Source organism: Lonchura striata, chromosome 12 (assembly GCF_046129695.1).
Source record: "Lonchura striata isolate bLonStr1 chromosome 12, bLonStr1.mat, whole genome shotgun sequence".
Lineage (NCBI taxonomy): Eukaryota > Metazoa > Chordata > Aves > Passeriformes > Estrildidae > Lonchura > Lonchura striata.
In genome coordinates, this window is record NC_134614.1 from 4,929,736 (window position 1) to 4,951,055 (window position 21,320).

At 42.0% G+C, this 21,320-nt stretch overlaps 1 protein-coding gene across 1 annotated transcript in view; it reads right to left on the minus strand.

Annotated features, from left to right (window-relative positions):
- Positions 1 to 21,320, minus strand: part of SYN2 (synapsin II) — a 164,175-nt gene that overhangs the window by 15,189 nt on the left and 127,666 nt on the right. Inside the window, exons 8-10 of the mRNA XM_021530459.2 lie at positions 16,894 to 16,968; positions 13,291 to 13,393; positions 6,696 to 6,845 (exon numbers count right to left, since the gene is read on the minus strand). Of these exons, the coding sequence (XP_021386134.1) occupies positions 6,696 to 6,845; positions 13,291 to 13,393; positions 16,894 to 16,968 (328 nt within the window). The remainder of the gene's footprint in view (positions 1 to 6,695; positions 6,846 to 13,290; positions 13,394 to 16,893; positions 16,969 to 21,320) is intronic.

The window sequence follows — 21,320 nt, forward strand, 5'->3', positions numbered from 1 at the left end:
AGTTAAACATGGAGAAAAGCCAAACCCTCTGCTTAACAGGGTATGATTTAAAGGTCAGAGAAATCAAACAGAAAAGTCAAGTGGAGACAGGGAATAATAACAAAACAAAAAAAAAAGTAGAGAGGAAACACCTACCATGTTGGGGAAAGGAAGGGAGACCAAGAAAAAGCCTCCAAAAATGCATTTTGTCAGGTTCATCTTAAATAAACTATCAGAAAGTAAAAATACATGAAAAATAAGATAATTAATAATAAAAAAAACCAACAGAGGATGTTCTGTATGATAGTAATTACAGCACTAAGACAGAACAGAGAGGTCCAGCCTGGGCTGTGCTGTTGTGTCTGTGGCAGATTTTCCCTGGTTTCATTTGGAAAAGGATGGGCTTTGCTCTAGAATGGAATGAGGAGAATTTCTGCAGCTTCCAGAAAACTCCTGTGGGAGGAAAAAGCTGCTTCTCACAGAAGTCTACCAAGAACAGACACGCCCCTCCATCATGGTGGGCTCAGGATTACTTTAAACCCCAAATATTTTCTTTCTTCTTGAGGGGAGGGACCATGGAGTGTCCGAATTCCCAAAGCTCTGGCAGACTGTGAGATGGTCAGGAGATCATCTGGCAGGAGGTAATACAAAGTTAGGGAAAGCATCACTTTGTTGTGTGAATGAAGACCAAAAGGGAATATTCATGTTGTTATGTTTAAGAGAAAAGGATCTGTTAAGTACAAGAACTGTTTTGGTTTTCAGTTTTACCAGTGCTTTGTGGCTTTCTGAATTAAAAAATCAGCACCGAGGCTGAAGCACTACAGAAAACTGAGATCATCCAAATCCTCCTGGGCCTGAAGCCTGACCCTGTCAGGGGCTTTTTCCTTTGGGATTCTCTTCTAACCAGTGCTTTGGGAGCAAATTTTTATCTTACCAAGCTTTTGTTGGCTTTTCTGCAGAAATAATTTATTTTTCCAGGTACACTACTGGTGATAGGCATTCAATATAGAGTGCTCAGAAATTAAAAAAAAAAAAATCAGGGTGCACCCAGAAAGCTTTATTTCATTTGGACAAATTTCTGCTGATGTCAGGGAAAATTTTGACCAAATAACTCTAAACCTTTAATATATGACCTTTAGTGTATTCTTTGATAATCTAAAAGACATCAGATCCCTTCAGAAGGACACCCTTGGTTATTTCTTGGCACACGGAACCCAGCTGAGCAGATAACAGATAATTATCAGTGTTCTGATTAAATCACCTCCTTTTATGGATACATTCACAGGTAAAACCCCAGAGTTTGTACAGATTTATCCCTTTACAGGTAATTACCTGGGACCTCTGTTCAGGGGAGACTCAAAAACAGACCTGAGCAGCTCCCTTGGCTCTCACTCCATCTGCTGGTGCAGGGCTCAGGAAGGATTTTAAACCAATTATTTCCACTTTCACCATCATTTTGCCAGTACAATTCCTGCTCAGTTATTTATATTTTGTATCTTTATAAATATTAAAGGTTTTAGGGCTTATTTTCCAGCATGAACTTTTTGTTTTTGATACATTGCAATACCTGCATGTGGAGTTCAAATGCTTAAAATAAATCAAACTTTGTTAATGAAGCAGGGACTGTTTTGAATACATGAACATCCCTCATGCAGCAGCTCCTGCTGAGTCCTGCCTCTCTTGTGGCCTCTCATGCAGAACCTGCCTCGAGCAGGGGTCACGGTCAAAGGTGGACAAAATAACCTCAGTGTAGGAAAAAAAAAACCCTGTCATTTTATCCTTGTGATAAATAAATTTTACTGTATGAACTGTGCCCCAAATGTGGTCTTTTACAAGGCTGTGGTGAGCTCAGGCTCCTACTTGTTTATTTTCTGCTGCTTTTCTTAATTCTCTGTGTTTATATTGGGATCTAAAAGAGTAACAGCTGTTCTTTTATTTTCACTAACATAAAAACTAAGAGTTCAAAAAGCCCTTTTGATCAAAATAATCACACACAGATAAACATTGTGTGTGTACACACACACACACATGTATGTATATATATATATATATATATATATATATACACACAGTTATATATGTGCACATTAATGTAACCTATTAAAAATCTATTCCATATTAAAATAATAACAAAAAAGGAAATAAATGCATTACAATAACGTGATGAAAAATTTTAGAGTATGGAGCATTTCTGATTGGTAAAATATATAGAAAAATAGATTTTTTATGTGATACAGCTTATGGAATGGGACATAATGCATTGTAATAATAAATAATAGATAAATCCCAAGTCGTTTATTCCAGAAGAGGAGCCACAAGGTGTCGCTGGGATGCAAAAAACCACAAATACTGCAGTAAGGGGGCACCACTTCCAGCAAAAATAACTGTTTTCAGAATGGCTTTCGACTTAAATAACTTTTGGAACGTGTTGCATTTCAGGTTGTGTGATTTCTGTGCCCCAGTAATATTTTTCCTTGCTCTTTGTGAGTTTTGATGCCAATGGTTTAGATTCTCTACCAATATACTTAGGAAGGCATCCAAAAGAACCCCGTGAGTATTTTAATAAGAAATGTAATTTATCTTACCAAGGACTATGATTTAAAAGGACTTTTATGGACAGTGGACTACCATTTCCATGAGGGGATCCTTCCCAATTAATTGTGTGCCCTGATAAATGCAATTTCTGGTCATCATAACAACTTCAGTGATTGGAAGCAAATTGCTGCTCATCATAAGTAGTTTCCTTTAAAAAATTCCACTAAATCCAAGAGATGGAAGTGAAAGCACTGTAGCTTAATCCTATGGAAATCCAGGAACAGGGGGTTTGCTGATGGATTGATTTTCTCTCTGGAACTCACTTTTTGTTATTTACACTGTGTCCACGTGTGGTTTAATTTTCTCTCTGCACTGGGAACAATAAAACTGGATAAACTTTGTCATGTAAAGGGTCAGGGGATGGAGAATACACTGGGATTATAATTGCTTTATTAGCACTGTGCCACTCCTTTCTTTGACACCAAACAGAACCAGGATGTAGCTGGGAATGCTCTTCTCTCTGTGATGTCATCAAGCCATGGATATTGTACCTCTGGAGCACAAATTCCTTCCTTCTTTCCTTCCTTTAAGGAAGTAAATCCCTTATTCTTTCATGGGTAATGCAACAGGACCGAATGAACATTTTCCTAACAGGATTTCCCCCAGCTTCAGCTGCTCACACGCCCATAAACATTTGCATTTTATGGTGATTCTCATGGACAATGTCATTTTCTCTGCAGAATTTCCTCCAGCACAATTCACCTCAAGACCTGACGGGCAGCTCTGAGTGGGTGTTTGACCATTTTTATTGTTTTACACATAAATGTAATGGTCAAGGAACGAGCCAGCTCCTGCAAATCCAGAGCAGATTCATTGGGTAGTTTAACCTATTTTCATGATTTTTAGAGAAAATTTGAAAGAGGCTTCTCTAAAGATCTGTCAAAAGTAGTCAAAGAGGCAAGAAAACTTGGAAAATCCACAACTTTGTTGCCTGGAAGTAGAGCAGGTTTATTTATGGAAAACTTTTAAAACCATATTCCTATATAAAGTTCCATTTTCAGCACGGTGCTGGGTAAAACAAACTGTCATGATTTAAATAGTAGAAGCAGCTTCATTTTTTGATGGATTTTTTTACCATTACAGGTAGAATTTCTGTGAGTCCAAGTCTCCTCCTTCCCAACTTCTCTGCCCTCTGTGCACCAGCAGAACTTGCTACAGACTCTGGGCAAGAGTTTACAGATAAATAAAATAAGTAACGTAGAAAACCTTTATTTAAGAAATCTCCCCATTCAGCTATCTCGGATTTAATGGATTTAACAATGCCAGGAGCTGCCCCTGTGAGGTTTCCCTCTGGAATTTGCTCCCTCTGGCGCTGTGACAGGGAGGGCTTTGCCAGCCTTCAGAGCTCTGCAGGGCCAACCATCCCCACCAGCACTTGGCTGCCCAGTGCCAAACAAAGGCTGATTTTCCCAATTATGGATTTGTTTTCTGATGGATGCTTAATTGGAGTGGGGCTGACCACTGTGGGCATTTATAAATTGTGGCATGTTTTTATGCCCAGTTCACCCAGTCTGGACTAAAATAGAAACACTTCTGAAACCTCCAGATAATAAAGAAATTCAGAACATGGCACACCTGGAGGTGTATTAATGAGCATAGGCTGCTCATTTAAAAGCAGAAGTAGCAAAACTCAGCAATTACTCTTTGATATCTCCAGTACTTTGATTTCTACACATGCACAGAGGTGATTTGGGATAAATTAGTGGCTTTGCATTTTGTGTCACCTGCAGAAATGGGCACTGTCCCCTGCCCTTCAGATAAAATGGCTGTTTCTCAAGAATAGGAAATGATTTCTTACATTAGGGAAGACTGTTCAAAACTGAAAAGGGCAACTTTGTTTTAACAGACTGATTTTACTCTTAGCAAAACCCAGCTAAAAAATAACTACTCATGAGGAGTTACCTGCTTTAAATTCTACAAATGTGTTTTTCCCCTAAAACTGGGAAGATTAATGGGTATTTGCAAATGGAATCTTCAGCAGAAAATCAGTCTTTCCCTACCCTTTTCTCCTACCCTAAACTGTACAACAAGGCCAATTCTTAGAGTCTGATTATCTGTGAGGAAAACTAACAGATATTGCAAATATTCTGAAGGAATATCTTTGGTTTTCACTGCATTTTTGTGCTCAAGTGCAATCCAAAATGTAAGGATAGCCTAAGGAAAAGAAGATTAATGTGGAATAACATCTTGTTGCCATCAGAAAGGGCTGAATCCTTCAGGAATAACCTAAACTAAAAAGAAGGAACCAGAAGTCCACCATGCCAGAATATTATCTCTGCATTCATCCAAAATCTGGTTGAAGAGCAAAATTCCCTTTCCATGGATGTGCTGAGTGACAGCACTGACTGAGGAATTTAGGAACCTGCTAAAAATGCCCCTTGGAGCCTGCTTTCATTCTGCACTCATGTGGGCAGTTTTTCTTTGGGAACTATTGGGAACTTTACTCACATCCGACAAACAGCCAGCTCCGTTGGGTGTCAGCAGTAACAGTGAACCTTCCTCCTCCCCTGGCTCCTCTGAGATCCAGGAGCCTACACAAGACCTTACATTTTTTCCCCAAAATGTGAAATATCAAATGTGAATCTATTCATGTGACAGCCATGTCTATTACTGCTTTGAATTTTGGTATGTGTTGACTTGTATTGACTGGATAACCCTAAATTTGCCTCTTTGCTTCCTTTTAATATCTGGATTATCTGTTGCTCCTAAAAGGAACTATTTTGGCAGAAGGTGATTTAGTTTTTCCCCTTCTTCTTTACCTCTCAATGTCCTTTACAATGGACTTGAGTCATGTTGGATGGAAACTTCTCCATTGTATGTGGTTCTGTGGCTGAAACAATTTTGTCCTCAGTTTCAAGTGGCTGCAACATAAATAGAAGCCACACCACTTATTTTTTCATGTGGGATGGGGTATTTTTATATCTTAAAGCATGATGAGGTATTTGAAGAACAAATTAGTCACTCTCCCTCAAGAACTGGTCTGTCTGAGGTAGGCCACAAAATTGTTCTCAAATTGTTTACCTGGTGTGGAGCCTGCCAGGAGCAAAAATAGATCCTCGATTTAGGCTTGGTATTTAGCTATTTAGGCTTGGTAATTTCTGGCTTACAGTTTGGCTGGTTCTGGTGTTCAGCTGATGCCTGTGGAGTGAGAAGGTCCAGGGCAGCACCAAAACCCTTAACAGGTCATGGGCAGGATGGATTTGACTCTCAATTTCACCCACAGCTCCTCTGCACAAACTCTTCTAGTTCCTCACTCTAAAGAACTGATGTCTAATCTAAATATCTCTCCATTTAAAACCATTCCCCTGCCACTCAGTGCTGCTAAAAAAAGTGGTTTATAGGCCCTTTTAAATACAGACCTCCTAGGTCAGCACTAGTTACTGGCTTCTATTTAATTCCACCCAATTCCTTACCCATCCAATTCCACCCAGCAAATCCACACCTCTCCCAACTTTTCTGTTCTCAGAGCCTTTTACAAAAACACCACACTCCTCCCCAAAGTTATTAAAAGGATCACTACAATAAACCCCACATTTCTAAAGCAGGGAAATGGAAACACAAAGGTGGTTCCTGGAAGCCAGCTGGGCCAGGGGCAGAATTCTCCATCCACACACGTTAACTGTCAGGCCGTGAAAGATAAAATAAGTGAAATGTGCATTTATTTGCAACCTTTGGCTTATGTCTTCTACTATGCTCAATGTATTTTAGAAGTTTCCTAGATTTCTAAGGGATTTTCGTTAATTGCAGCACATTAAAAAAATATTATAGGACCATCAATTTCTCACTAGAAGAAGAATTATTTTTGACATCCTTAGGATGTCAAAACTTCTATGACAGTGCTCCTTAGAATTTCCATGACATTTTCTACATGGGACTGAAAGGAAGAGGACAAAGCCTGGTAATTCCCTGCACCCATGGGTAGGAACACAGCAATACTTGCACTTCGTGATTATATCTGCAGACAATCTCTTTGAAATTTAACAAACTGATAAAATGTGTTGGTAAGTTCTCAAATCCTTGAGGTTCCACAGGTGTCCGAATTCTTGGAGGAAAACTTTGTGCTTAAAACGATAGACCAAGATGCTCTATTTTGATTGAAATTTAATTTAATTTTATCCTACCTGAGGCTGCTGAGTGGCAGTGGGTCTCTGAGGAGATGGAATAGGAGTTTTGGACAACATTTGGTTCATTTTGCTTACGACTAACTCGGTGATGTGCTGCCTGTCTTCAGCCTGGTGCTCCCCAATCAGGGGCATGGCACAGTCCATCACCTGCAAAATGCAACAGGACATCAGTGCTGGGAAGGAAACTCCTCCTCACCTGAGCAGAAGGACAGGCTGGGTAGTTACAGCAGTGCTTTTAGCAGAAGGACACAAGAATTACAGACATTATACGTATTCCATACGAAAATAAACAAGAGAATGGCAACTTTGCGATGCATTCCCCTCCCAGTTTCCCACAAAATAGGAAGAGAAAGAACCTTCCAGAAAAAGCTTCCCTTCACACCTGGGCACACACTTTGGGAACAGGGAGAGGAAGCACAGGGCTGATAAGGAAAATGAGATTTCCCAGGCTGTGCAGTGAGCTGAAGGAATTTCAGCTGAGCTTTCCTCCCTTCCCTGTTTCCTGGCTCACACCACATTCCCGAGCTGCATTGCCCCAGGGAAATGCAGAGTTAAACTTCAGCTTCCTAGCAGTTTGGAGTTTTGCTAGAGAAACCTGGATCCTTATTGCTTAATGGGAAACTTTAAATTACACCTTGTTGTTATTGATAACCTTTTTTAAAAAGTTGTGTGGCTGCAGAGAATTAGCAAGAATTTCTGCAGAGAAAGCAGGATAGCAGAGAGGCAGATAAAAATGGGCACATTTCCATTCTAAACACGACAGGTTAATAGTGCTCTGTGGTTATTTATCACAGCTATTCTGATGAATAAAACTAATACTGAATCTGCCACTTCAGCGGGTCCCAAGCATTTGTTATTTCTCCAGAATATTTGCTATTTCTTCAGTGTACCCACTTCTGCCACATCTGTGTTTGTTTCAGGGGAAATAAAAGCATAGCATAACCCCAGCTATTATTCACAAGGGCACTGGGCATTCCTACTTAGAAAAACAACAGGATTGAATTCACTTTTGAGAAACTGCAATTCTTTTTGCATGTGCATCAGGGCATGTCCGTGTCACCTGCAGTGCTGCACTCTGGTGTTTCTCACAGGTCTGGGTGGAAGAATTTTGTTATCTGAGGGGTGCACAGGGATCAATCTGAAGAGCAAGAACACACCCACACTGTGTGGATCCCTCCTCAGGTGGAAGGGATTTAGTGGCAGCAAAACTCTTCTCGATCCTCCAACCTGCACAGAACATCTCCTTTATTAACAAAGAGCAGAGTTTTGCCTTCCTTCTTTTAGATTTTCAAGGGTTTCTAGGAATTAGACACAGAAGCTGGGTGTTTAAAGAGATGTTTGAATCTGAAAGACCATTGCACCTTGCAGTAGTTGGGAAGGAGCTGCATTTATTATTTTTAAATAATTTAAACCTTGAGCTCTTCAAACTATGGTGAGAGCTATAGAAATTCTTCCTGAGTGACAAAGGCTATTTTGTTCCAAGAATGGGATTAGCTCGAAGTCCCAAATCATTTCCATGATTCTTCTGTTTGTTCATTTACAAGATTCACTGGCATTGTGTGTTGGCAACCAAAATGTTGGCAATGCTTGTGCTGGGAATTTCAGATCTAGGAGGTCTCTGAGCTTCTTCACAGCCAAAAGGCTTGAAAATAACCCCAGAGTAAACAATGCAACAATAATTGAACTCCAGAACAAATGTTTCCTTAGAAATGAATGACTGGTTTTCCACTCTAGGGCCACACCAACAGCACTGAAAGGATGTTTAATAAGTACACTGAAAGGTTCTTTAAAGTTTACCATCTTTTTTAACAATCATAGTTTTGAGTGGAACATGCCCATGTTTTCCATTAATTGATCAACCAATAAGAGTTGATATTTCTGAAGGGGTAAAATGGAGCCTTGCAGGTTGTGTGGCTCTTTAATATTCAATTCTGCTCATTTACTGCTATTTTTAAAATTGTATAAACACATTAAAGATCCACTTCCTTATATTCTGAGTTGTTTCTTGTGAGAGGAATGTGCATGGTGCCTGGAAGGACCCAAATTGCCAGGACTGTGAAGTGTTCATGGCTGAATATAGAATGTTTTGGTGTGAAGGGCACTGGTGTTTGGTTCCTCACTGCAAACCATCTGATTTTCAGAGCAGGAGTGATGTTTGGGCTCTAAAAAAATCTGTTTTAATGAGAGCAATTTTTAAAAATGTGCACCATAGGGTGTAGATGAACCCCCCTCTTACCCAACATCAGTTAAAAGTTTTGCAAGCACGCAAAAAACTCCTCCCTTTGTTTACCATGCACTTACATTAAAACAATTACTTGGAATGACTGTGAAATAAATTGCATCCAATAAGGACCTGCCAAAGGATTAGGCAGGATTAAGATCTGGAGGATTGGGTTTGGACTGAATTTCTGCTCTCAAGTGCTTCTACAACTGCAAGTTCACACATCAGCTTCCTTTGGGAGGTGCTGCCATGGGGTGCAGCAGAACTGGTGGGAAAAGTGAAAATAAGGAGCCTTGAGGTGTCAGATCTTCGGGTTCACTCCAGTAGAGAAGTTCTTACACTCCTTGAATGAAGAATTTTCAGGCATAGTCGCAAATTGAGGCAGATTCCAACAGATTTGGCACTAAAACCAGAGCTATTTGTCCTTATCAATCTCTTATCACTTGGACAGGTTTTGAACTTGTTAAAATTCTTGGGTTTGTTGCCACAGGGGCACAAATATTGTTGGCCAAATATGTGGCAAGAGAGCACCTCTGCCACTCCCTGGCAGAGCAGCTGAGATCCAAATGGATGCTTTCATGATGATTTTTGCTGTATTTTCTTTTCCTTTCAGAGAATCCAGTCAATTTTCATTCCTAGTACAAGAGTTAATGACAACTGTTTTATATTTTTATTTTATATAAATGTATCTTAAGAATATTTTGGGCAACACCAACAGTTTTTAAATCCTGTGAGTGACTACAGGAATGTCAGGCTGGCATTTCCCCCCCTTCAGAAGATTTGACAAAGTTTAAATATACAAAAAGCTCCCTGTTTATAAATAGTCTATTTACAGCCTGTGCTAGATTTAAAATCCCGTTTAAACCCAGCCAGTTTTTAGTTCAGCATATAGTTCAGCTATTTAAAATATTGGAGTTTGCCACTAAGAGGATTTCACAGAAAAAAAAAAAGGACATCTGTAATTTATAAAATCAAATACATTCCTTTTGCAGATGCCAGTAAAAACACGGGTCACTATGAATTACAGTAATTTAATTCATATCACTGTGAACTTGCATTTTTATATCAATGTACTTTCATTTTTGTAGCCAGTTCTTTGGCATGAATTTCTCTTATCAACCAGAGACTGACTGTATATATGAGTGGGAAAGGTGAATAGCTAAAATTTGAGGTACAAGACTGAGACTGGCAACACAATGCAGAGAAATTCTGTAATTAGGAAGGGAAATAGGATGGGATTTCTAAAGGAGCCAGAGCAATTATAAGGTATCAGTAATTTCAAAGGGGTCAGGGTGTTTGAGGCAGAAATTCCCACTGCCACAGCCCACACCCAGCTCTGCTGCTCATCCCAAGGACTGGGATGTGCTGGGCACAGGTTTGGGAGGGGCTGGGAAAGGCAGAGCTGGGAAGGTTAAAGGAAGGGCAAAGGTAAAGAATCCTGTGGATAAAGTGGGAAAAAGGCATTTCCCAGGATGCTGAAATACAAGAGGAACAGGATGGAGCCACCACTGAGCAGTGCCCACTGAGTTGGGCAGGACAGATGCATCTCCTGAGGGAAAAGCCCAGGAATTCCAGGAGAAAACTGGATAAGTGGTAAGTGCTGTAGAAGGGGGAATTAAATCAGAGTGATTTTGAAGGTCTGTGCTTGGCAGGGTGAGAACTGGGCAAAACCATTCCCTTTGGTCTGTGAATACAGCAATGTTCCAGAGCAGGAATGAGGAGAGACTTCTCAGTTTATCTGCAATTACAGATTTAGCTCCCTCCCTGAGCTGAGCAGAGAATATTCTCTCCTGGATGGGAGGACAGGAAAAGGAGCTGAGCCTTTGAAGAATTCGAGGCCAAGAGCAGAACTTCCCATACAAGTGTGCACAAACACTGTTTCTTCATTTTGGGCGTTGGTTTTCAGTGAAAGCTTTCTTCTTGAAATCCTTTCTAAGTCAAAAACACCACTTGGGAGCTAATTTTAACTTAGCAAAGGGTAAAATGAAGCAAGTGGGAAAAAGACACCTGCAGCAGCCCATTTAATCTAAAACAAAATTTGGGAGACTTCTGGGAGGCCACTCTAAAGGATTCTCCTACATTTGTTCTCTTTTACTGCTCTCATCACCACACTCTGAGCTTTTATTTAGTTTCCCAGAGCTTTGCTTTTCCAAGAATGAAGCAGGAAAGATAGTTTTCTGAAATATAAACAATGCTCTGCTCCTTCTAGTATTGAAACCTCAGAAGTGTTAATTTAAAAAGGGGAAAAGTCCATATATTTAAAGAGGTTAAAAGTTTAATGGACCTTGATTTGATGTCTCATCAGGAAGAAGAGGGGAGGCAGTTAAATATCTGCATGTTGCAGTGATGTGTTAATAAAAATCCTGTTTCTACAGCTTGTCTGATGCTTGGCAGCTGAGAATTCCCATTGAGGGGGAAAGAACAGACACCAAATGAAGAGATGAGGCTGTTACACAGAATCATAACTTGGCCCTCATCCTGATCAACCTGACAGCCCCTCTGCTTAGCTGAGCCATCCTTTAATTTGTTCATTCCTCCCTAGGAGGAGTTTGGAGCCAGTTCCTTGGAGCAGGGCAGTGGCAGGCAGGAAGAATCACTGTGTTCCTCTGGAGGAGGCATTTTTTTCCAGGGAAACACACCAGGTTTAGAGAACCTCTTCTGTTAAAAGGCAAAGTTACCTCTTACATCCCCCACTTAAAAATCTGCAAAGAGCCCAGAACTTCACATGAGAACACAGGTGATTTTGTGCTTGAATAATAATATCACGTCAGTATTTTGTCCTCTTCAGCAAAACTGGTTTGGATATGTGAAGAATACTTGGGTAGAATTCTCCCCTAATTCCCATTCCCTCCCAGGGTGGGTGACACACACCTGTGCTCTCTTCCTGGAGGTGACACTGGTTGAATGTTCCAATGTGAAAATCAGGAAGAACAAATCTTATTTTGTGTGTGTTTCACGTATAGTGTTATTTCACCCATTAGGGAATGTCTGTGTTGTTTGTCAGGTGAGCTCTGCAGGATTAAGGTGTCAGTGGTACCCAAACCCTCCTTTTTCCTCATTTCTTCCTTTTAGGTGTGGCATCCCCATGGAAACGTGAGGCCACAGCTGCCAGGATGGAGCTGCAGCCCAGGATTGCTGGACTGCTCAGCTCCCTCGAGTGCACCACGCACGAGCCAGACTTAATAACATTTATTTTCCCATGCTGAAAGGACACAAAAGGAGAAAATCCTCCTTTTCTTGGTGCAGACAGTTTTCCACTCCTCACTGTAGCCCAGAATTCTGTTAAAATTGCCGTGTAATAACTGTTGATATCATAATTTTCCCAGATGTTCTGGTGGATGTGAATTTTGCAAACAGCCCCACATTTCAAGGTCTTTCACAGATTCTAAATGTCCTTGCTGATGAGCATTCCCATCTCCAGGACAATTCAGCTGATTCCAGACAACAGCAGGAATTATCATGCTTCCATCCACACTTTTTAATTTTTTTTAATTGCAAGTTCTATTCTGCACCCTGATTAAAATGCTCTGTACACCCAGCTCCTGATGGATCCTGCAGCTCTGAGAATTCTGGAGTTTAGAAATTATGGCTGACTGTGGCATGGAAAATCAGGGGATTTGTTGAGAAGCAGGAAGTGAGGCAGTCTCAGTCCATTACAGAATTTGCAGTGGTTATTTCATTTTTAAAAGTACTTTTCCCTTTTGCTTTATCAACTTATTTTGGAGTGAGGAGATTCTGGGCATCCTTGCCCACCTCCTGAATAAAATTCTAGGAACGTGGAAGATGCTGAAGAAATTGTGATAGGAAAGTGATGATAACTTGCTTTATGGCTACACAAAGTGATATTTCTCCATTAAAAAACTCAAAGGAAATGAAAAACTACAACTTTTCAAAATTACCTACAGCAGAAACTTCTGATTCATGAGGATTCAGATCTTCAGGGCAATATTTAGGCAACAAAAAAAAGTAAAGTTGTTTTCACTTCATCCTTAATCTCCCTTTCCAGGGCAAGGTATAATTTTGTTGGGGTTCCCTTGGGATGGTGCTATCTATAAACCTTCCTGGAAAAGCTGGTAAGGCTGCTCAGGAAAGAAATCATCAGGGTTGGTAAATGTGCCATCCACATTTGGCTTTGTTTTGCAGTTTGTGTACATTTCCTCCAACAACAAAAGACATTCCCATCCATAGGGTTACATTTTCCAGCAAGTTTTGCCACTAATTTGGACCTGTGGCTTTGTATCATGATCGAAACAGTGCTCAAAAACACACAGCCTTGACTGAAACACAAATAAGCCAATGCCCAGCTATCAGAAAGGTTCTTTCCTTGGCTGTTTGTAAAGGCAGATATTGGAAAAAAGCAGGATTTCTTACCTCAAAAATATAATCTTTTCCATCCTTCCCGTGTACAGCTTTAACAGCACAGATGTCCAAACCACCAAATATTTCAGAACAGGTGTCGACCCAAAGCTTGTACCTGTTTCACAGAAATAATTTGCTCTGTCAGTGTCTCATCAGGCTCTTGGTTTTCTAGAGGATCACCTAATAATGTATTTAACATTATATTCACCCTGAATTCAGAATTTTCACTACATTGGGTGGGTCTGGTCCCTATATCAGGAAAATGAGTCAGAGGCTCTATCCTAGATCATGGCCCAACTGTTTTCTAAAGGAACCAGGCTGGTTTTATTCCTACAGGACTGAGCAGAAGGAGAAATCCAGGCAGGAAAACTTTTCAGGTGATGCAGAAGGACCAAAAATATGACATTTTGTGGGTTGTGAAGCATGCAGACAAGAATTATGTTCTTTATGCAGGGTTATAGACAACTGCAGCAAAACTCAAGTGGAATTTAAATAATTCTAAAGAATTCTACAACTCCTAAAAAGGCTATTTCATACAGAGTTGGGCACAAATTTCTTCAGTTTATTTTGTAATGTCGTGGTAAGAGACTGAGTGTGGACTCTTTACCCATCCTACAAGCAACAATATGATTTATTTTCCTGTTTTCTCCATGAATAGAGAGATTATCTGACCAGCAAGGGGGATGAGGAGGGATTTACTCAGGAGAAGAGTGAGGCAATTCCTGTGACTCCTGTAGCACAAGCTCTGAGAGGCCAAAGGCAAGGACAGCAAAGGCACTGGGAATGTTCAGTGACTCCCAGCAGGGCTGGGCAGGGAGGAAATGATCCTGGAATGATGCAGGGTGATGTCACCAACTGAAGGTCATGATTTGCTAAAAAACCCCATTTCTAAAGCATTCATTTATCATGAATTTTCCTCTTTCCTTGGCTCACACTTGAGTCTGAAGCAGAGCTATTTCCTCTTCCAGCCCCTCTCCTGCTCCAGCCCTGGAGCCCTGATGATGGATTTGCCACCTCATAGGATTTTCCATTGAAAAAAGCCCCCACTGTAATAAACAAAGCATTTTATTTCATTGTGGGATCAAAGGAAATTCCTTGCTGGGCTGAGAGTCTGATTCATGTATAAATATCTTCAGTAAGAGCATCCTTTCCAAGTAAACTTATTAAGTCACATTCTTTGTATTTTCTTATGTCAAATCTGTTCCAATGGAAAAGTTTTTCTTTTAAGCAGAATACAAAGAAATTGATTTGAAAAGATCCTGATCGCATTATCTTAGCAATGAAAATAATTTTTTTTTTTTTTTTCCTGTGAGAAACATGGTTTTTGTCCAATATAAGAGGTTTTTTTTTGGATGCCTGACAATTTCAACATCTGTAGATGCACTGGCTGACTGGACTTTTTGTATGCACTTGCTTATAAAGAACTTTTTTTTTTGGCTGTAAAATATTGTGTATCTTACATGAGGACAACAAAACTTGTCTTGAACAGTAAATATCTGGACTTGAAATGGAAACAAAACTGAGAACATTTTCTCTGAAACACTGCAACATCAATCAGATTTATGAAAGTATATTTAATAGCCCATCTTCTGCCAACAACCACAGAGCTGGAAAAATCCATTTGCAAAGAGAGTTTTTGGATGGAGCAGCCTGCAGTGTTTGAAACCCAAGGCTTACACAGTAGGTTTGACAAAAGGCCACGGGTTCTCTTTTCCCAGAGCCAGTGGGAGCAGCAGCAATAAAGGATAAAGGATAAAGGATTGCTCCCAGGGGGCAATACCAGGTGTGCCAGGTGAGGTGGGCACAGCTGGCACAGCTCTCTGGGCAGCAGGAGCTCTGAACAGGGGAAAATGAGGAATTGTGACCCTGAGATGTGCTGCTCCTCTGCCTCTCACTGTCCCTTCCTGCCACACTCTTCTTTCTTCTCTGAATTTCTGGGGTTTGTGTTCAGCCAGCAATGCCCACCAGGCAGTGCTGCCAAGGCACTTCCTCCCCATCCATGGGTGCATTGAAACCAAACTTCAGCGGATCTGATGGGTTTTGCTGCGCTGTGAACCTGCTGCAGCCCTGCAGAAAAGTCTCCTTTCCCCCTGTGTGCCCTGCTCTGCTGTGAGCACCCCATGGGCACTGCCACAGGAGCAGGGCTGTGCCACGCACCCCTTTCTCTCAGGGGCACACACCCACCCACCTTTCCGTGCTTGTGGCCTCACCAGCACCAAGGAACTTCCGTGTGGTTGGCCAGTGTGCTCATGGGAAAATCCCTATTCTGCTCTGACTTCCACTGATAAACAGGAGCAGGAGCAGAGCTCAGAGAGCATTTCCAGCATTTCCAGCAGGAGCAGGGCAAGGGGAGCATTTCCCATCCTCTGGCACTGCCTTCCTGGGGGCACAAGTGGAGTTTGTGTTCCACACAGCCCACGGGCTGTAATTACCCAGCCCAGAGCTCACTCTGCTGCTCCCTCGCAGGGAAGACATAACCTCACTTTCTAGAGGGAGGTGGGAGGGAGTGAGAAAGAGAAAATAATGTGGCTGCAGTCCATCCCCAGAGGGGAGATCAGTGAGGACACAGTCTAGACAGGGGTTGGACAGCAGGAGCTGGAATTCCCGTCTTTCTTGTTTTCACCTTTCCAGGGCAGGCAATGGTTCTGTTCCTGTGTCTCCCTCAGCTCGTAAGAGGCACCACGTTGTAGGTTCCAGGCTTTAAAAGAAACCCAAACAAACAACCCCACAAACTAGGACTACTGTTGAACTTTAAAGCACCTTTATATGACACTTTCATTGTACGGACTTTATTTCAGCTTCCGGTGGTGGCAGCCTTTGGAGAAGCTGAACAACAGAAAATCCATAGCCATTCTAAAGCCTCAGAGATTTAATTTAGCAGGGAAAAGAGGTTTATGTGTTGTGGAGCAAATGAGGGGGATTGAGAAAAGACTTCTGAGCTTCAAAGTGGTGCTGCATGAATGTTTTCAACTGGACTGGAGGAATTATCCAGGATAAGAATGGGAAAGAAAAGGAAAAGCACAGCAAACCAAAGTACAGAGCTGGAATGATGGCACAGGGGAAATAAAGCTTCAGTGTATCCCAGCAACAGGGGAAAAAGCCTCACAGTGCACTTCAGTGGAAATTCATAAAATGAAAAGTAAGGAATTTGGGATTGAAAGTAGGAAGGAGAAATGGGATTTAAATAGGCAAAGTGCAGACTGGATTGCTTGGTTATGTAGCAGGATGGTAGGATGTAGAAGGAGGAAAGTTTAAAAGAGGTGGGAGACTGGTGGGTAAGAGAGGGCAAAGGAACCAGGAGAAATGACTGACAGGTTAATCTGTGAAATTCAGTTTTCTGAAGGGAATTCCAGATATTTTCTCAGAGTAGAGGTGGATGTGGGAGCCCAAGGGCTCATGTAACACACCCAAGGCTGTGAGTGTGGGTAGGTAACTCTGAAGCCACGTGAACTCCTGGCTCTGCTCTTTCCCCTAACTGAGAGATCCCTTCTTCCCTGGACGAACACAATGCATGCACTGACTGTGAATTGTGCACCAACAATGGGATTCTTTTAAAATCCACTTCAAATAAAACTGTTCATTTTTAAATTACCTTTTACACGAGACTCCACTTACTTATCTGACATAGCAATTTGTTCCAGCATGGCAGAGCCCGTGTTTGTCTTCCAGTTCCCGGATATGGAAGTTCTCCTGAAAGGGGGAAAACATTACAAAGACAGGCAGTGGTTTCACATTGCCATTATCCAATGCCTCTGCTTTTCCCATGAGTGCAGCAGCAGTACTGACACCTTTTCCCCAGCTGGCAGCTTGTAACAGAACATCTGAACTGTGAGGGGTTGTAAAAGCATTGTCAGGATTACACTTTGTACTGGAGGTACAAAGAATGGCTGGGAAATTTCTGCTCCCCATTTGTTTATTTATGTTTTTTTTCCTAAAAACCCAGCTTGCTTTGATGAAGGGGCGGTGTTAGAAATGAGCTGGTGCCAGCTACAAAGGCACTGAATTATCTGTAACACACTGGTACTGCAAAGGTAAATGTCAAGAAGCTTCAGCTTCTCCTTTCAAACCCACCCCACTGTGTCCCAACACTCAAAAAGCAACATATTTCTGTTTCTCACTCTGAAGTGATTTCAGATGTGTTTTGGAGCTGAATTTTGGTTTCTCCTCCAGTGTTCACTCTTTGCTTTTTACTGATATAACCTAAACACTCTATGTCAATTCACCTTCTTCTATTTAACCTCTAAGAAAGAAAAAAACAACAAAAAAAAACATGTAAAGGTTTTTTTCCCCCCCTCTGCAGACCTTAGGGCTGAGAAGATTGCTGCTTTGTGAAAGCTAAATGCTGTACTGGGAACAGGCTATGGATACGAGTTATGAAGTGTTTCCAGTTAGTAAAATCAAGGGAACATCTGCAATGCATTAAAACTGCATCAGGCAGCAGCCAGGGCTTTCTCTCCATTTTCCATTAAGTTAATTACGAGGGTCAGTAGCAATTGTAGGGGAATGTTGACTTTTCTCTGGGACCCTCATAAAATTTAAAGCATAAAGTTCTTCTGTGATGGCATGTCCTGTGTTGTGGGGAGAAAAGAGAAAGGGAAGGGAAGGGAAGGGAAGGGAAGGGAAGGGAAGGGAAGGGAAGGGAAGGGAAGGGAAGGGAAGGGAAGGGAAGGGAAGGGAAGGGAAGGGAAGGGAAGGGAAGGGAAGGGAAGGGAAGGGAAGGGAAGGGAAGGGAAGGGAAGGGAAGGGAAGGGAAGGGAAGGGAAGGGAAGGGAAGGGAAGGGAAGGGAAGGGAAGGGAAGGGAAGGGAAGGGAAGGGAAGATGGTGCTTGTTGAGTGCTGAGTCTAAGGAAACCTTGTCCAGAAAAGAGGTTGTGTTGTGATTTCTGCTCAGTTTTGTAAAGGTGGTGTTTATGTACATATGCCTGCTTAAAAATTAATAATTTTAGGCTCATTACCACTCCATACAGACATTTGGCATCTGACAGAAAATCCCTCAAATCACAGTTCAATCCCCTTAAAGACTTCTCAGCGGGAATTCATCAGAATGTACTCTTCTGGGTGTCTTTCAGGAAGGAAGATGTGACCAAATCAGGGGAAATAGTTATCCTGAAGGCTTTTAACCAGTATTTAACTCAAGATGCTCAGCTTCAGTGATGGAATCCCAGCACCACTGACTAGAGAGGCAAAGATGGCCAGATTTAAGACCTATTTTCCCTCCACACTAGGAAAAGCTCCTTCAGAAGTCTCCAAATGGATGCTTGGCTGGCTGTGAGGATGCTGCAGGGGTCAGAGGAGGGCTGGGGGATGCTGTGGACACAGAATTAACTGGTGACATCTCAGGAGATTGTGGGTTTTATACAGATAAACTCCAGAATGAGAGAGCATGGTGAACTGATCCAAAACTGCCCAACCAGACACCCTAAGCCCTAGAGATGATTTCTGTAATTATATATATATGAAACATGTAGGTTTCCCACCCTTCTTCACTTCTGATAATTGCCAAGAGTCTTTCACATCATTATTTCCTCCTCTTTTCTTCCTCTTAACCAAACACTGAACAATAAATAAAACAACTCCTACACCTTTAAGTGCTTTACACTTAGGCTTAACATGTTTGCACTCGATTTGGTCTTTGCAAGAAGGAAGAACTGTTTTAGAATTGCTAAACAATTCATAGTAACTTGAGCTTCCCCTTTTCCAACACCTTCCTGCTTTATTTAGTAGCATTTGCAGTATCCAATCCAAATTGCTGGGACAGGGACTTGTCATCAGAAAAATATGCAGAAATGTCTGCCTACTATTCTTGGGTAGGCAGCCTGCTCTGTGGTTTGATCCTCCAGCACTATTCCTTTGCTTGATGTGCTTTACTATTGGTTTATTGACCTTTTGATCAAAGAAATTTAAGCCCTGGACTCACAGTCCTGCTTTTGGAGGGGAGATTTAGATACAGAGCTTTTGTATTTCTGTTTTTCTACATAGTGTGTGACCATTTTAAACTGGATTTCCTTGAAGTCAGCTGAATGCTGCCCGGGTGCCCAGGGCAGTTAAGTGTGTGTCACACAGCCTCTGGAGGGGCTGTGGTATTTACAGGGATCCAGTCCTGCTTTTTTGGCCATAATCTGTACTGACAGATGATAAGCACCAGTGTTTGGTGACTCATGGATCCACTTAAACCACAATTTCCCACAGAATTATAAAACTGAGGCTCTTAATAACTCTCTTTAAACTACAAAAACAAATGTTCAGCTGGTATTTTTTGTGGTGGCTCTCTAAGTGCTCTGTTCCTGTGTCACAGAGCAAAATGAGAACCAGCTGTAGAACAATATTCTACTGACATCATGTATATGTATGTGCACATGAAAAATTCTTCAGACGTTTGGTAAATCTTCTCCTTTCCACGCTGCTTTGTAATAATGAATCCGTATTTCATTATGGTGTGTTATTTAAGCCTATGAAAGAATCTGGAGAAAAAAATGATCGCTAGGCTTTTAGCATTTGGATGAACCCAGAGTTTCTGAGGAGAAACTTTAAAATAAATAAAAGGTAGGAGGAACAGGCTGTCATTTTAACTTATTTTTGCTATCCCTTAGTCCAACTGCTTCTTCTGCAGAGAAGAAACATTTATGTTTCAGTATGATAAATTTACCATGGCTGACTCTACCAAAATTATTCCTGATGCTGAACAGCATTTAAATTTCAAGTCAAAGGGAAAAAAAAAAAAAGTGTGACTGTCTTCTACAAAATGCTGTGGTGCAATTTCTATCACAGGGGATGAGCTCAATATTGCATTGGTACCTGGCCACGTATTGGAGCCATGAAGAGCTGGGCCTTATCCCTAAACTCTGCCCTTGGGAGCTGTAAGAGTGGGAAAAATCAGCTCTGTTTGTTTGGGAAGGGGAAAGGTGGGCAGCACAACACAAGGAATCTGCCTGTCAAAGCACTGCCAGGAGAGAAAAGAGAGGAAAAGAGAGAAAAGAGGGAACAAGAGAGAAAAGGCCCATCCAGGCTGGGGCTGGGAGTGGGGCCAGAGCAAGGCAATGGCGCTGAGGAGAATCCTGGGGCTGAGGAACATCCTGGGCATGGGGAACAGCTCTGGCATGAGGGGTGAGGGTGAGGCACAGCAAGGATGGAGCAGCCTGGACAGACAGCAGGACTGGAGCAAGGCACAGCCCACACAGGAGGAGAGAGGGGACACTGGTGGTGCTGCCAGAAAAGGAGGATGGGTGTCCTCAGAGAGGGGGAGAGCCAGGGAAAGGCAGGGCTGGAGCAGCAGTGTGAGACAAACAAGCAGAGGTGGAATGAACCCTCCTGGGAAGGCTGGGGGAGAAAAGCTGTAGCATCTGCTTAAGGTTCTCAAGCCTGGGGGTAGGTGGGGAGCACACCTGAGTTCCACAGGGAGCTTAAATCACAGCCCTGTGTCACCAAAAACACTGCATAACAGAATATTCCAGACACCTCTGCATCCTTGTGAGCTTTTTGAGTGTCCTGCCATGGTCACTGTGCAACTCAAATTTCCAACAGCTGATTCTGCAATGCTCAGTGAATTCTGGGTTAAGAAGGACTGGGTGTCCACACTGAGGGTGGGTCTGACCCATGGGAACTGTGTTCCCACCAGATCTGTGCTCTCCTGAGCCCCTCGTGCGAGGGAGCAGTGATTTCTGAGCTGCTTTGGGAAGGTCAGACCTTGGATGTTCTTTCCCAAGTGCCCCTTGGTGCCAGGGCAGGACACAGCAGCAGATCTGGCTGGGTGGGGGCTCCAGAGCGTGTGGCCTTCCCATATCAACCTCAGGGGAGAAATTCTTCCCCTTCTCCCACCCTGGACCAAAGCTTCTATTTCCTCATGGCTGTTCTAAATGATTTGATTCTTAACATCAACCCTGTCTTTTAAATTATAAAGCAGTTTATGGATTTGCTTTAACCAGCTTCAGCTTCTTTCAGTATTTGTGGTTTGCTTGCAATTCTTTACTGATAAAGAACCTGACTGTACCCTACAGATGATTTACCAGGATTCACTGATCCCTCCAGTGTTCAGGAGTTCCTTG